Consider the following 15,406-nt stretch of genomic DNA (forward strand, 5'->3'; position numbering starts at 1 on the left):
ACAATGCAATAACATTTGTAGTTGGCATCCAGGGGCACTTTGGCCTCAACTGCACTGTAGTGTCTCGCTATGGGGCGCTGTTAGTGATCAGTACAGGGCGGTTATTCTCAACCCGGACACGCCAACTGCGCTCGAAAACAACTGGGCCACGAAAAGCCTGTCATCGCTCTCAATAGATCGAACATTGAGCTTTTTGACTTGCACTTCAGCTGGTATTTCTATCAAATGATTTGGGCTTTTGCAGATGCCGCGCGCCTATTCTGGAGCGTGAAGAGCATCCTGTTCATTGACCACGCACTGCATAACCGGAGTAGGCCCTGAAAATAACAGTTCATCATTGAGAGTGTTTTTAGCAAATGCGCAGAGCCTGAGATGCAGTTCAGGAGAGTAATAATATCGACCTAGAATGAAAGATACCATCTTGACTACTTTTAGGCCATCTATTGCTCTATATAGGACAAAGTATCGTTACAACAAATTTCTCTCATGGGGTCCAAGCTGGCCAGTCTCTCCTCATATACCCCCATGACGTTCTGACAAGACCTCTTCAGTTGCACGTTAGGAAATAAAGGTACATCAATCTCCAGAATCTCATCAATGTCCCTCGTAAGCTTCTAAATATCATTGACCGTAGTAATCATTTTCCGCGTTGCAATGCCCAGTATATCCAACTTGTTGAGAGCTTCTACTGCTTGTCTGTACCCTACTTCATACTCACGTCTCTGTTTTGCGGGAGCCTTTTTCACGCTCCGCGTAGCTTCTGGCATTCTGGCGCTACAGGTTGTCAGTCAGGTCCAAGGGGCAACGGTATGTGATCTCACACTAGACGGAGAAACAGTTTCAGACATGTCATTGGTTCAGGGTTAGAAAGGTTCGAGAGGACCTCTAGTCAGTCATATTCATCGTGATGAAGGTCAGTGTCGAAATAGTCCATTTGACAAGAGATCAATAGTTCAGAGTCACTTGCAACACCATTGACGATTTGTGCCAATCTCTCACAACGTTTACATGGTTTGATTGAAATTATCTGCGTTTTAAACGGTGATTTAAATTTGATCTCATAGAAGAAACTTGTGATTTATCAGCCAATAATAATAATACTCTCTATCACTGACGCGCCCGAGCACTGATAGTACCCCCTACGTAGAAGTATAAATACTTCTTGTATAGTTTATCTTCCTACCGTCTGGCCCTCTACTATACTCAACAAATTCATTATATTCTCACGAGTAGTGCAAGAAACAAACCATATCCAACGGACAATAACCAAGCGTCAGCAGCGCCCCACGTCAATGCTGTTCGAGCAAGATGACAGGGCGCAATGGCCGAACATGCGAAATACGAGGGCTATCGCAACGGAATACGCAATTTTCTCTTGAACCTAAACAACATGATACAGTCCTTGCAAACGAATTCCCGTAATGCTGGACCTGATACCGATCTGGGCAAAGCTATGGCAATATTAAGTCACGAGATGTTCGCAAAGACGAGAGAGATAGACAGAGCTGTCGCAGAGCTCAACAATCTATATACAGAGGTTGATGTTAGAAAACATCTTATAGAAGCGTATCTTGAAGGTGGAAGTGGATCTGATATTGGGAACCTTCCGGAGACGCAGGAAGCGTTACGATATCTGGCGCAGTTCGAGAAGGGAAACGCGGAGCTGAAACAGATGTAGGAAGGGTTGATGGCTTCCTCGAGACGAGCGAATATGTGTTCGCACGTTACCAGAAGGTAAGTTTGTTGATTGTATTCACAGTCGCTCATATACGACGTCGCGTTTAGTTTGGTAGTATGAGCACCCTGATTCCATCAAAAAGGTTATAGACAAGACATTATTAGTAGTATTATATAAATACAATAACTACAGCTCAGAAGCTGGAATTAATACTTGAAACCACCCATTCTCTCTCTCAAAACACCCTCCGGATCAGCCTCGAGCTGCAGTTCCTTGAACTTGGCGTAATCCTTATAACTCCCCGTGACATTCTGATCATACATAGCATCATTCATAAACAACGGAAGATACTCATCCGCAGATCCTCCATTCTTCTCAATCCACTCAGGAAGCTTATCCTCAATCCAAGCCGTCAAGTCCTTGGAGAACTGACGAACAGTATCGTCATAGCGTTTCTCAACCCAGGCGCACTGGATCTCGAGAAGAACCCGGTCAGGGTCGTCGGCGGTGAATCCGATGGCGTTCCCACCTCGTTCCTCGGTGTGTTTGCCGATCGAGGAGGGGAGAGGCTGGAAGTCAACGGAACATTGGGAGGCGAGACCGCGGAGGTTTTTGAAGTAAGTTTTTGTGATCTCAACGAACTTGTCGGTGATTTCGGCGTACACGCTTGAGTCGTCGGGGAAGTATGGGATGGTGGCGGTCTAAGATGTTAGTTGAAGTTACATCTTGGAGAGAGGCTGCTTACTCTAAATGAGATTCTCGAGTTCAATAGTGAAACTCCAGCGCCGTTAGACTTGAGCTGATGTGTCGTTAGCATTGCTACACTCCAAAGTGATGTCAAGTGGTTTACCAGATCGGGATACGACTGTGTCTTGGTAGTAGAAAGCGTCGACTTGACCTTCAACAAATCGGCAAATGCTCCAGTGGTAGGAGGCTTCTCGCCATCATAGAAGTAGAACAGAAGGTTGATCCTGCTACTTCCAGTGAGGATGAGACTGGTAACAATAATCGCGGCCTTTGGGTCCTCGTTGCTGTATGGAATGAACTTGTGCATCGCTTCGTAGAGTTCGTCTGTCTTGGACTCGTCGTAGGTGCGAATACCGCCCCAGACCTTTCCGATGGGGTATGCTCTGACGGTGAATTGCGTTACAATACCTGCGGTTATTAGTGTAATCTTGATGGAGGGCATGTTGAGACTGACCGAACTGGCTGCCACTGCCTCTCAATGCGACGGCAAGCTCGGGCTGAGTCTTTGCGTCAACATTGATGATTGTGCCGTTCCAGTTGACCATCTCCCAGGAGACAACGTTCTGCATATCATTAGCGAGGTCACTATAGTTTCAGGTTCGATCATACATCGGCAGCCAAACCATATTGAGCGCTCAAAAACGAGATTCCGCCTTGTGTAAGCAGACCTCCAACACCGACCAGTCCTAGAGTCAAGTTAGTAGTGTATCACCCAGCTAACCTCAAGAGACATACCAAGGCGACCTCCGGCGATAGCAACCCCATCCTTGTTGAGCTGCGAAATAACATCATTCCACTCTCCACCAGGCTTAACATACGCAACCTTTTTATCAGAATCATAAGCAGCGCCAACCATCTCATTTAGTGAGATGAGAACTCCATCGCCCGCAGTGGCATGAGTAGGATTAGGATCATGTCCACCGGACTTGGCAGCGAACTTGACATCAGGATACTTGTTCAAGATCGTAACAGCGGTTGAAACATCTTTAGCTGACTTGGCAGTGATGACACAAGCGGGCTTGATCTCACGTAAAGCTGTGGACCAGTATCCTGATGATTGACTGTTGAAGTTGATAGTGAACGGAAGTGATACACGACCCGGAATGGCTTTCGAGATTTCTTCACAAGCTTTCTTTGTTGAAGCGCTTGGTGCCGCGAGGGCTGAAGCAGCGAAGAGGGAGGATATAAGCAGCAAATTGAGATGCATTTTGGCTGTAAAGAATGAACAACAACTTAATTAGAGTGGCTGTGAGAACGAGGCATGTTGAGAGTTAAATAGAGGAGGAAACGAAACAAAACGAAACGGGTCAAGGCATGCATCGCACAGACTGCAATGTCAATCATATCATACAGCTGCCAGATGCGCCCTTGGCACGCTCGTATCGAGCATTGGTCACATGCTTGCGGGGCAGAAGTGATATTAAGGGTTGACTTTGACGGTGATGGCAGAAGATAGGTTTGCTTTTGTCTAGTTATGGAATGGACTTCGCCGTCTCAGGATGATGACATTAGTGGTTCTGAAGAGCTGGATTTATTCCAACAGGTACCATAACTATCTCGAATTCACATCCTCTTCTTCATTTATCACTAATGTTCCCGGGCTGTTTTAGTGTCCGTCATCGTTTGTGGAGAAGAAACAACGCGCAGTGGATCTATCGTTTCTTCTTCTTGACGTTCACAATTTCCATGACTGCCCAATCCAATGCCACATACCCCTGCATCACATCCCAAAAGAGCTAGCGTTTCATCCTCCAAGAGTCATGTTGAACATCAGTTGACGGATTGGCCTAGATTGCGAGATGCCTTGGCCAATCGCTAAATAACCAACTAAGCTGACGGTCGTGTCAATGCGTGATGTGGGAGAGCGGACCTGAAACATTTGGTTTTGTGGCTTCGGCGGTCGCGAGGTGACTGTATTGCTTTTCGCGGTTGAACGGACGTGGCTCTTTTTGAGCTGTGGATAGGGTCAAGATTGCGATGTGATTGGGAAGCTAGGCTGTGAAATGATAAGATGGACGGATCTGACTAAGGAGCTGAAGTCGATGGATCCTACTGCACAGGCTCTCCTTTGACAATTCGGCACAGCTTTATTTGTCTTTGCTATTAGGAAAAGGAAGTTTACCGCGATAGCACGACTGTTTGAGTTTAGCGCCCCCTCTGATGACAAATGTGCAAGAGCAATCTTGCTTACAAAACAAGATTGCCCGGATTGGCACTAAGAGGCAGCGGCTTTATATGCAACAGGCTGCCCGACGGTGTGAATAGTGTCAGAAATAAGAATCTAGAGGATTCACTTCATCTCAAGATTAACAACAATGACAAAGATCTTTGTGTAAGTGGTACCTTTATTCGTGACTGCACGACATGCACTGGATGAAGCTCAAGTTGGGTCTAGAACTGGCGCTACTGGCTACGTGGGTGGTGATGCCCTTTACACCTTAATTAAAACGCATCCAGAGTACGAGGTTACCGCTCTTGTCCGAAACAAAGAGAAAGGGGCTGTTGTTACAAAACAATACCCTTCAGTCAGTCTTGTCTACGGCGATCTAGACGACTTCGAATTGCTTGCCGACGAAGTGTCAAAGGCCGACATCATCGGCCATTGGGCCAGCTGTGAACATGAAGGTGCGGCAAAGGCCATTGTCGAAGGCATCGCTCGAAGGGGCAAAGGAAAACCGGGGTTCATCATCCACCTGTCAGGTGCCGATATTATCTGTTTCGAGGATCTAGCCGAGGTAACCTACGGCATCAAGCGGGATCGCATTTTTGATGACTGGCACGGACTCAACGAGGTGACGTCGCCTCCTGATAACGCGCCCCATCGGGAAGTCGACGGGGCCATTCTTGAAGGTGCTAAGAGAGGCGCCAAAACAGCTATTGTGTGTCCGCCAACTATATATGGCACAGGACGTGGACCCGGAAATCAAAGAAGCATTCAGGTGCCCGAACTAGCGAGGCGCAGTCTACAAAGAGGCGCTGCTTTGACCGTCAAAGGGGGCGAGAATATTTGGAACTCAGTCCACGTGCACGATCTTTCCCAACTCTGGTTGAAGCTGATCGAAGCTGCTGCTCAGGGCGGTGGTAAAGCTGATTGGGGCACCAATGGCTTTTATTTTGTCGAGAATGGTGACTTTAGCTGGAAGGCTATCGCGGAAAGGATTGCTCAAGAAGCGAAACAGCAAGGACTTCTGAAGCAAGAGACTGTCGATAGTCTGAGTGTGGATGATGCGGATAAGGTGTGGGAGTATGGATCTTTCTTCTGGGGCACGAACTCGAGGAGCCGGGCTACGAGAGCACGTAAGGTGTTAGGTTGGAGTCCGGAAGCGAAAGATGATATTTTTGACGATGTTGCTGCTGTGGTTGCTGCGGAGGCCAAGGCATTGGGACTTCCTGTCGTAATGCGGGATTGGCTTATATGACACAATAGACAGGCAAAGTTACTGTTAAACTGAATGGTGCGTAATGGAACAGTTGTGATTATATGATAGACTGCAACTAGATGAAGTGAAGGATTCGATCAGTTAGCTGTAGAAGGGATTCTATGATGGAATTGATACGTTATGCAAATATTGAACTACTGCTGTTTTAAATAGTTTAGTTTAGCTTTATCAATAGTGCATATAACACTATTGTTAAGAAGGTGAGGTTTTGTGTAGTTTTTACATCTTTGAGGTGTGACGTAACCGCAATCCGAGGGGACATGTCAATTAATAGGTTTAATCGGAAAGTCGAATTACTGTCTACTAGCGATCTAATCTTATTAACAATCCATTATCTTGCAGCTTGCTAAAGAGTGCTTTTACCAACTTGACTTGGAACTTGGCTGAGGGTGAGTTCCATGATCATCCAGGCAACCCCGCGTCATTTGTGTGGCGAGGCAAGTTTCCGCGTACTTATAGCCAAGACGGTTCCTGACTGGCTGCGGCCTCATCCTCGAGTTTTTCCAGCGGTGCCGTGAGGACCAAAAAGCAACAGACTTGGAATATCAAATGCACCTTATTAAGTCCAGGTGTTTAGGCCGGCTATTATCGGCTACTACCCACCTTGAGTTCTGGGGCCAGATTTGTAATCGGCTTGGGGCTATCGGGACCTGTTCCGAAGAATAAATCAATTAATAACCTCCTCGGGATTTCTTTCCTAATCTGATTGACGCATCACAGCATAAAATCTTCGCTCTATCGAATTCAGATATGGTTCATCTCTTCGCCCATTAGCATTTAATGGAATTATCTTAAATAATCAGCTCGCGGGACCACGATTTACAACAATTTATACCCCCTTCAAATTTCACAAGTGATGACGGGCAATTCACCTTACTGGATCGAGGCTGAGGACTGGCACACAGCCGGAGAACCTTTTCGCATCATTCAAAATGTTCCTCCAGGCTTCATGCCGCCGGCTCAGACAGTCTCTGAGCGGCGGCTGAGCATCATCCAAGCCGGCGACCATCCGCTGGATGGACTCCGCAAGTTCCTTAGTCATGAACCTCGAGGACATGCGGATATGTACGGCGGCTTCATCACTCCTCCAAATGACTCTGGGTCGCACTTTGGCGTGCTTTTCTGGCACAAGGACGGTTTCTCAACTGCTTGCGGTCATGGTACCATGGCTCTGGGATATTGGGCGGTATCTAAGGGTCTCGTCAGCGCTCCTGAGAACGGCCCCGTGGATGTCGTGATTGATGTCCCGTCAGGGCGTGTGGTAGCAACGGTTATGATCAAAGACGGCAAATCTATACATGCCGACTTTGTCAACGTTCCTACTTACCAGATAGCGAAAGGGCTGTGTGTTGCGATCCCGTCCCGCGATACTGATGTCCATGTGGACTTGGCATTTGGCGGTGCTGTATTTGCGTCAGTCAACGCAGCCCAGCTAGGTCTCGAAGTCAAGCCAGAGAATGCAAACGAATTCATCAGGCTTCAACGAGAGATCAAAGCGTCTCTTGGTGACAGAGCAAAGTACGGCCCCAACGAGCTGTATGCAATGCTCTTCTTTGAGGAACAGGAACAGAAGCCGGAGGGGCCCGGATTAATCATTCAAAAAAGCGTCAATGTGTATGGCGACGGGCAAATTGACCGGTCCCCGTGTGGTTCTGGGACTTGTGGAAGAATGGCTATCCTGTTGGCAGAGGGTCGGCTCCAGGATGGAACCTCAAGATTCTTGCATCAATCTATTATCGGGTCAACCTTTGAGGCAAAGCTTGTCTCCAAAGGCCAGAGCCCAACCGCGAAATTCCCGTCCTGCGTCGTACGTGTTAGAGGCGAGGCGTATTTGGTTGCACAGTCAAGATTCTACATTGACTGGGAAGATCCACTATCCCCGGGCTTTGTCCTACGATAGCCATAGTTGTATATTTCTTCCAGCAGGTCCAGCAATATAATAATGTTTAGTATTTGGTTGTTAGAATTAACTCTGTTATTATCTGTAGGTTTGCCAACAGACCTCCCTCCATGCAACAAAACGATCTGGTCGAACCAGAACACACCCACTGTCGCTAATGCCTCTCTTCTCATGCCAATGCCTATATATGTCGATGTATTCTTGACCTAGGCCGATGCTCAAGACATTGATAGGGATGCAGGTGGCTGTCCTGACGGCCTCAGCTGCGTTTTTCCCATCACTACCATCCACGCCCGCCAATAAACAGAAGGACCCTTTTCCAGCCAAGTAAAGAGTCAATGTCATGCTGAGGCGGGTTGGTTTATGAATCCACACGTGCGGCAATCTTCTACTAGGATAGGTGCTGATCTGAACTTCCACGCGAGGTTATAGGCGTCTTGGATGCACGTGTTGCTACCATGTTCAAAGGTTGGGGGATGTTTGTGGGCCGCATCGCCTTGTAGAAACAAGGCTTGGTCGTCTCTGGGGTACGATTCCGCGACCGACTCGCGCACAGTCCAAGGATCAAGCCTCAAGATCTCAACATCAAGCGAGCCATCTCCCACAAGATGTCAGATCAAGTCTACAAGCTCGTGGCTCTGAGTGGTCAAGCCCTCATGGGGATTGCTGCCATTGGGACCAAATGCTACCATGACCCACTCGTTCCAAGGCCGAACAGCTCGCAGGTGAGCAACCACACCAGGAAAAAGAGCACGGTCTAAGGTGTTCTTTTCACCTTGAGATTAATGATTATCGCCTTAACTTTAATGCTTCCTTAATATACTTAATATTGGCAAGTTATATGAGTAAAGATCCTGCTACTTTAATACAACCAACCTTCATAACGAGACCACAGCCGCCGCGAGTCCCACCGCAGCCCAGAGACTCAAAGCTCGTGTAATGCCGGCACTGTTACTCGAAGTCGTTGTAGATGGAACCTCGCCAGTAACGGTAATCACGTCTTCGTCGACAGTACTGGTACGATCGCCCCCCGCAGTCGTCGCTTCCACAGCCTTGGCAGTTCCAGAGACATCGCTGGTGGGTGTAGCCTCCGTGGAAGCAGCAGTCTTAGCAGCCAGAAGATATGATTGACCAGCTGTGACTGTCACGGGGGTCCAGTCGAAGTATCCATAGCCAAAATAGAAGAACCCGTCAAACGTCGTACCGCCGTGTTTGGTGTAAGTCGCTGTAACCTCCCGACCGTCGTGGAAGGAAAAGGAAGCATGGTTGGTTGTAGTGCAGACTTTGGGCATCGTTTGATCCATTTGGCATTCAATCGAGAATGAGAAGCCTTCTTCTTCGTCATCGTCGACGCTGGTCTCTCTCCAGATACCGGTGGTGACAGCACCAGGCGCAGGTGTCTTGTCGGCCCATGGACCGAGAATGATGGTATCTTTCGTAAACCAGCATTCGTCCTCGTCCCAGGTCTTCTTGTTCTTGGGCTTTTCGCAGTCCAAGACGAATGTCGTAGCTGTAGGGTTTGCGCCAATGACTTGGGCAACAAGATTGGGAGTGCCGGTGTATTCCAGCATAAGCAGGGAAGTGGTGATGTGTGAAGACATGGTGAAATGAGTGTAGACGATCGATTTAGAGATGAATTTACGATCGATTCAAAGTCCAGAGGGCGATCATGGAAGCAAAGGGTCTTTAAACAGTGGACCGGCATGAGTAGTCCGGGAATATCGGCCAATGTTTAATTAGCCAAGGTCTTGGCTTTTGTACCAGACTCCACTTCCCATTGTCTAATGACATTCATATTTAGTCTCCATGGCCTGACACATGAGAGCCTCAAGTCATTATTAACGGCGCCACCACGAGCTTATAGCTGAAGTTGTTGCTTTAATGAACTCAATGAAGTGAGGCATCAATATTTTTGGTATTTACCAGGCAACGGCAAATTTTATCTCATGGGAATAATGCTGTTGGTTTGCTCATATCCACTCAAAGTCGGCCCGCCAAGTGACTCGCTTATGGATATTGGTTGGTAAGAGCATTGGAGAGCGGAGTCCTTCGGGCATTTCCATTTATGGCAGCAAGATATTAACACGGACCTGAGCTGAACAACTGTTCAAACGAGATCTTTATTCGCTACCAAAACAGAGCACTATATCAATATCTGTTCTTCATACTCGATTGTTTCGGGCTCGGACAACAACAGTAAAGCTTCGCTTCAGCAATCTCCAACGTCAAACGATCATTAAACTTTGTACCACGTGCAGTTCTATCAGCTAACTTTCTCATCATCTCACACCTCGAGGGTCGAGAACACCCGAGTCTTAAATCCTGCAGAGGAACACAATCCGTGAGCCTGATAAAGTCCATGGGAGGGTAACGCAACATATTCCTACAAAAGATAACCTCCATCTCCTAGTCAAAGTACAGGTACATTAGATATAAAGTAATATTTGGTCGACATGACAGTATCTTGGACACTGCGGGATTGATACGAGTCTCGAAAGTAGATTCACAGTTGTGCAGAACCACCATGCAGAAGTTCGTAAAGTCAACCCAAGGAGCATACCAGTCGTCACTCGGATTTGCCGTGTCGATATATAGAATATCGCTCTTTGGATTAAAATATCCAAATGCTGTAGTGCTTGGATCGCATTGGCAGCGCGGAAAGCGTGTCTGAATCAAGCGAGCTGATGCACGAGACTCCCTGCATGTCCAAAGAGCAGCAGGCAGTGGGGGCGAGAGGATATGAGTTGCCTTGGTACGAATATTGGAGTCGAAGCATGATCTCACGATTGCCTTGTGAACTTGCCGCTGGGGGAGAGTGAAGTTCCAGATGATGTGACGGAGCTCGGGAGGAAGTCGTGACAAAGGAAACGATTGAGAGGTCTCTACCTTCCGCGGCGGCTTGAGGTCTTGAGGCATATTCATCTTCCAGGTAGTTAGAAGAATTAATTATGAAATGGCCAGCTGAAATCGGACCAAGAACGAAGCTTTCAGCCTTGGAGTTGGAGCCTGGCATGGGACGAGGAATGCATCACGTGGCTTGTACGATAAGATAAGCCCAGTCTTTGTCAAGATCAAAACCGTAACATGAGTCTTTACCAACACCCGAATAACTCGGATTTAGACATATGAGTGTCTACAGCTTTTACACCGACTTTGCCGATACTAGAGAAGCGCCAAACCGTTCCAGGCTGGCATGGTTTTTACTTATAATACTCCAATAAGGTAAAATACGCTGACGGTTGCTTGGCCATCACTGGCACTAGAATTAGCCTTAATAATTTCTATATAGTACATCAAAAAGCCCACTGTCAAACCCGTGTCCCCTGAGCTTTTGACGGAGTCTAAAGGACTTGCTAGAGTAGGGACAATTGTCAATAAAATGTATCTTAGACTCTAGTAAGGAGCTCGGAAGGTTGGATCGAATACATCCCTACGTATAGCACCTCTTCCACGTGATACGTACCTTGACTCAGGTTCGAATAGGTTTTCACCCTTCCCATACAGATAAGAACACACTGCATCATCTACCTCGATTAACTCATCTTCCACCAAGCTGGTGTTAGATTCTCCAGAACAGACCATATGAACTTTAGGTCTCTCTTCCACAGGCCGGAAGCGCCAGTCCAATGTATCACGCATCTGGCGAACTAGATCGTCGTAGCCATGTTCTGGATTTCGGAATGCCAAGCTGATGAGCTCAACGGAGCGCAACGTTTGTGGTAAAGCGGATAGAGCATCGATCAAATCATCTAGCTCTACCAGGAAATTCGAGATACCAAAATGCTGAAGTCGTGGCCAGTGATCGATAGGAAATATTGTCCGTAGGGGAAATACAGGCCTTTCGAGGTCGTCTGGATCAAGCTGTTGGGGATATGCATCCTCGATATCTGTCGAGGCACGCACACATAAATGCTGTATGTCTTTAGCTTGAGCTAAAGCATCGCGCAAAAGTCCGGTCTTGTATGTTGCCCAGTCGTCATGCTCGATGAGACCTGTGAAAAGATGAAGATCGAGGTATCGGAACCCTGGACGTCGCAATAGAGTGCATAGATCGTCATATTCGGTGCAAGGCTGATCAAAGATACGACAGCTCAATCCAGACTGGATCTCATGGCCTCCGATTATGAGTTCTGTGACTTGATTCTCACACTCAACCAAGGCTCGGCTCACGAGTTGATAGCCTCGCCACTTCTCTCTGTACTTCTCAGCAGTACAGTGGGTACCATAAAACCACTGATATGGGGCATCGCCCTCCTCAGACATCCATGGAAGCTCGTCCTGCCATTCGCCAGATTCGTTCATTGGAGCAGTAGGCCATGCGTTTGGGATAGGATAGTCGAACCCGGGAGGAAACGCCCTGATCATAGGGGTCTTGTATAGTGGGTTTCCATGCCGCCCGTGGGTCGCAGGTGTAATGGTGACTCTTTTCAGGGATGTAAAGCGCTGGAGACCATACTTGAAAGCTTCAATGTCAGCATTAGCTGAGAGAATCTGCCGTTGGTCTTCCAGTAAGGGTTTATAATAATCCCAGCAGTCTGCGAGTCCCATATGATTATCTGCAACAGGGAATGTATAGTGGTGGCACCAGTGATCATCAGAAGTGCTTGATCCTTTCTGGAACCACTTCGGACATCCATTCTCAGTCACAATCATTTCTGGCTCCCGACCATGATGCTCCCATTCATCTTTGTATTGCCAGCGCTCCGGTCCAGCAAATAGACGGGCATCATCCCAGATAATCTCAATGACTTGATGGCGAAAGGTTTCATGGGCTGCAATTGCACTGAAGACTTGAATGTTGAGAGAATTTGCTGATATGAACACGCGATCGAAACGAAGTGGTATTGCCCTTGCCATTGTTGAGCATGTTTCGCGCAGGCTCTTGAGGTCGCTGCCCTCTAGGTAATGAGAAATGGCATTAATCAATTCTTGGGGAAGCTGTGGCAGAATGCACGATATGTCATGTGGTGAAGAAGCCATTTTGGTCATTTTGGTTGGCTTGAGAAAGAAGGTGAGATCCAGAGACTGGGCATTGGCGTCTGTTTATAAGTCAACGATCCACAACTGGTGGATCCGGGAATGCCTGCGATGGACACGGCTAGTGGTTCGTTGGTCGCTCGCACAATCTCCAGAAATGGAGATCACCGAAGGCAACCAAGAAGACCGTGCCCATACAGGAACCACTCTTGGGGATATTGACGTCAAGGTTACTGGTATACGTGCTGATTTTGTCGCTTGCGGACATACCGGCTACGGTGGAATCAAGATGTTTGATGAAGAAGAAGCTGAAAGAGAGAGGATCAGCTTTTTACTTTGTCGGATCTTTCATGGTCTACAGCCGAATTTTGGCATTGTAGAGCGAGAGGGGTACAAAGTCCTTGATTGGCACTTAGATGAGCCTCTCGGGGAATTTGGCTAGGACAGAATGCAACGTCTCAAATTGATGGATCAGTATAGACGACGAATTTTCGAATGCCTAGGGGAAGGGTTTCCGTAAGGAGTGGTGTATTAGGTAGGGAAGGAAGGATTTAAATAGTCTTTAATTTTAGTTGAGCTGGCTCGTAATCTTCAATGACAACACACTCTTTACCGTAAACAAAACAATTCATCGATGGAAATCTAATCCTGGCTGACACCTCGTATACCCACTCTATTTCCGGAAGCCTGGTTGGCTCAAGCTAAAAGAGTGTGATTGGTCCCATGACTTGATGAGGGGGATATCTAGCAAAAGAAAAATGACTCATCTTTAGAAAGGCAGCTTTTAATATTGCTTATCGTTGTAGGTCTGGCCCTATCTACCTGGAAAATTGCCACTATTTGAAATGACATCTATATATCCTTTCGATCTTGGCTTGTATAAGCGAATCATCTCGACTACTTCCCCCGAAAGCCAGACATGGTTCGACCGTGGACTCATATGGGCATATGCCTTTAATCATGAGGAATCTGTCTTTTGCTTCGAGCAAGCCGCTATCTCCGACCCTGACTGCGCAATGGCCTATTGGGGGTTGGCATATAGCCTGGGGCCAAACTATAACAAGCCATGGTCGTTCTTTGATAACAAAGATCTGACCGATGCAGTTCGGCGTGGCCACAATGCCGCCCGTACGGCCATAGCTAAGATGTCGGCCTGCACTCCAGTTGAGCAAGCCCTTATCAAAGCACTTCAGCAACGCTATCCACAAGAGAAGCCGGATCATTGCTCTTCTTGGAACCAGGGTTTTGCCAACGCAATGGAACTGGTACATAAGGATTTTCCGGACGATTTGGATGTTATCACGCTATATGCAGACGCTTTGATGAACTTGAACCCATGGAATCTCTGGGATTTAAAAACAGGAGAACCTATTGCCGGAGCTCACACACTGAAGATCAAGACATTACTTGATAATGGCCTGAAGCTCAATGGATCTTTGAAGCATCCCGGCTTACTCCACATGTATATCCATCTGATGGAAATGTCTCCTACACCTGAAGCTGCTCTTCCAACGGCCAACCACCTGCGTGGGCTCGTACCTGACGGAGGACATTTACACCACATGCCAACTCATCTCGACGTGCTCTGTGGACATTACCAAGCAGCCATTGACTCAAACTCAGAGGCGATCAAAGCTGATGATAAGTATCTATCTAAAGCTGGGCCCCTGAACTTTTATTCTCTATATCGATGCCACGATCTTCATTTTCGAGTTTATGCCGCTATGCTTGCGGGGCAGTTCAAAGTTTGCATTGATACTGCTGATCAGTTAGAGTCTACTATCCCAAAGGGTCTTCTTCAAATCGAGTCTCCGCCTATGGCTGACTGGCTCGAAGCGTTTCTGAGCCTCCGTGCCCATATCTTGGTCAGGTTCGGAAGATGGCAGGACCTAATTGATATGAAGCTACCGGAAGACAAGGGATTATACTGTATGACCACGTCAATCATCTTGTATGCGAAGAGTGTAGCTTTTGCTGCTACTGGGAGAGTATCGGAATCGGAACACCATCGAGGGCTTTTCCATAAATCCCTAGAGAGAGTTCCATCCTCACGCACTCTTTTCAACAACAAGTGTCTAGATATTCTTCGAGTGGCTGAGGCTATGCTCGATGGTGAACTGGAATACCGGCGAAAGAATTATGATGTCGCCTTTGAGCACCTTCGTGAGGCTATTCTTCGGGAGGATAATCTCCCTTACGACGAACCCTGGGGATGGATGCAGCCTACCCGCCATGCATATGGTGCCCTGCTGATGGAGCAGGGATACCTCGAGCAGGCAGTTGAGGTTTATAAGACAGACTTGGGACTCAACGATAACCTCCCTCGAGCTTTGAGGCACCCTAATAATGTGTGGGCACTGCACGGTCTTCACGAAAGTTTGTTGAGATTGGGGAGAAATCCAGAGGCTAAGGATATTGAAGGCCACTTACAAAAAGCACTAGCAGGTTCTGACGTTTCTATTAATGCCTCTTGCTATTGCAGACTAGGAAATTAAGAATGTACACATAGATCAATACTTGTTTTAATACTTTTAGTTTCTAGTTGTGGTGAAATATGGGTTGCCAAACCGTGGAGCTTGTCGTTGTTGGAGAAAATGGTGATAACAAAGAGTGTTGATTTAGGTCTCTGCCTATGTTCATCGTGCCTATTCTGTTCATCATTTC

At 47.3% G+C, this 15,406-nt stretch overlaps 8 protein-coding genes across 8 annotated transcripts; 4 read left to right on the plus strand and 4 right to left on the minus strand.

The window, feature by feature from the left end:
* Positions 1-1,884: 1,884 nt before the first annotated feature.
* On the minus strand, positions 1,885-3,632 carry BKA55DRAFT_599713 (uncharacterized protein; the record flags this gene model as incomplete). The annotated part of the gene is made up of 5 exons (XM_046196431.1): positions 1,885-2,379; positions 2,529-2,833; positions 2,880-2,988; positions 3,035-3,111; positions 3,161-3,632. 5 exons carry the CDS (start codon positions 3,630-3,632, stop codon positions 1,885-1,887), a joined length of 1,458 nt encoding a protein of 485 aa, XP_046041678.1.
* A 983-nt stretch (positions 3,633-4,615) lies between these two features.
* Positions 4,616-6,066, plus strand: BKA55DRAFT_585306 (uncharacterized protein). Its single transcript, XM_046194437.1, has 2 exons — positions 4,616-4,757; positions 4,821-6,066. The coding sequence occupies exons 1-2, from the start codon at positions 4,741-4,743 to the stop codon at positions 5,842-5,844; spliced, it is 1,041 nt and encodes a 346-aa protein (XP_046041679.1). The 5' UTR covers positions 4,616-4,740; the 3' UTR covers positions 5,845-6,066.
* Positions 6,067-6,567: 501 nt separating this feature from the next.
* On the plus strand, positions 6,568-7,806 carry BKA55DRAFT_254827 (uncharacterized protein). Its single transcript, XM_046185389.1, has one exon. The coding sequence runs from the start codon at positions 6,722-6,724 to the stop codon at positions 7,763-7,765; it is 1,044 nt and encodes a 347-aa protein (XP_046041680.1). The 5' UTR covers positions 6,568-6,721; the 3' UTR covers positions 7,766-7,806.
* An 837-nt stretch (positions 7,807-8,643) lies between these two features.
* BKA55DRAFT_697741 (uncharacterized protein) lies at positions 8,644-9,366 on the minus strand (the record flags this gene model as incomplete). Its single annotated transcript, XM_046200428.1, has 1 exon — positions 8,644-9,366. The coding sequence occupies one exon, from the start codon at positions 9,364-9,366 to the stop codon at positions 8,644-8,646; it is 723 nt and encodes a 240-aa protein (XP_046041681.1).
* Positions 9,367-9,869: 503 nt separating this feature from the next.
* Positions 9,870-10,738, minus strand: BKA55DRAFT_254831 (uncharacterized protein). Its single transcript, XM_046185390.1, has one exon. The coding sequence runs from the start codon at positions 10,685-10,687 to the stop codon at positions 10,172-10,174; it is 516 nt and encodes a 171-aa protein (XP_046041682.1). The 5' UTR covers positions 10,688-10,738; the 3' UTR covers positions 9,870-10,171.
* Positions 10,739-11,158: 420 nt separating this feature from the next.
* On the minus strand, positions 11,159-12,745 carry BKA55DRAFT_528790 (uncharacterized protein; the record flags this gene model as incomplete). Its single annotated transcript, XM_046189023.1, has 1 exon — positions 11,159-12,745. One exon carries the CDS (start codon positions 12,743-12,745, stop codon positions 11,159-11,161), a length of 1,587 nt encoding a protein of 528 aa, XP_046041683.1.
* BKA55DRAFT_697743 (uncharacterized protein) lies at positions 12,723-13,184 on the plus strand (the record flags this gene model as incomplete). Its single annotated transcript, XM_046200429.1, has 1 exon — positions 12,723-13,184. One exon carries the CDS (start codon positions 12,723-12,725, stop codon positions 13,182-13,184), a length of 462 nt encoding a protein of 153 aa, XP_046041684.1.
* Positions 13,185-13,497: 313 nt separating this feature from the next.
* Positions 13,498-15,365, plus strand: BKA55DRAFT_585313 (uncharacterized protein). The gene has a single exon (XM_046194438.1). It carries the CDS (start codon positions 13,588-13,590, stop codon positions 15,235-15,237), a length of 1,650 nt encoding a protein of 549 aa, XP_046041685.1. The 5' UTR covers positions 13,498-13,587; the 3' UTR covers positions 15,238-15,365.
* The last annotated feature ends 41 nt before the right edge of the window (positions 15,366-15,406 follow it).

This window comes from Fusarium redolens, assembly GCF_020744475.1.
Source record: "Fusarium redolens strain MPI-CAGE-AT-0023 chromosome Unknown BKA55scaffold_30, whole genome shotgun sequence".
Lineage (NCBI taxonomy): Eukaryota > Fungi > Ascomycota > Sordariomycetes > Hypocreales > Nectriaceae > Fusarium > Fusarium redolens.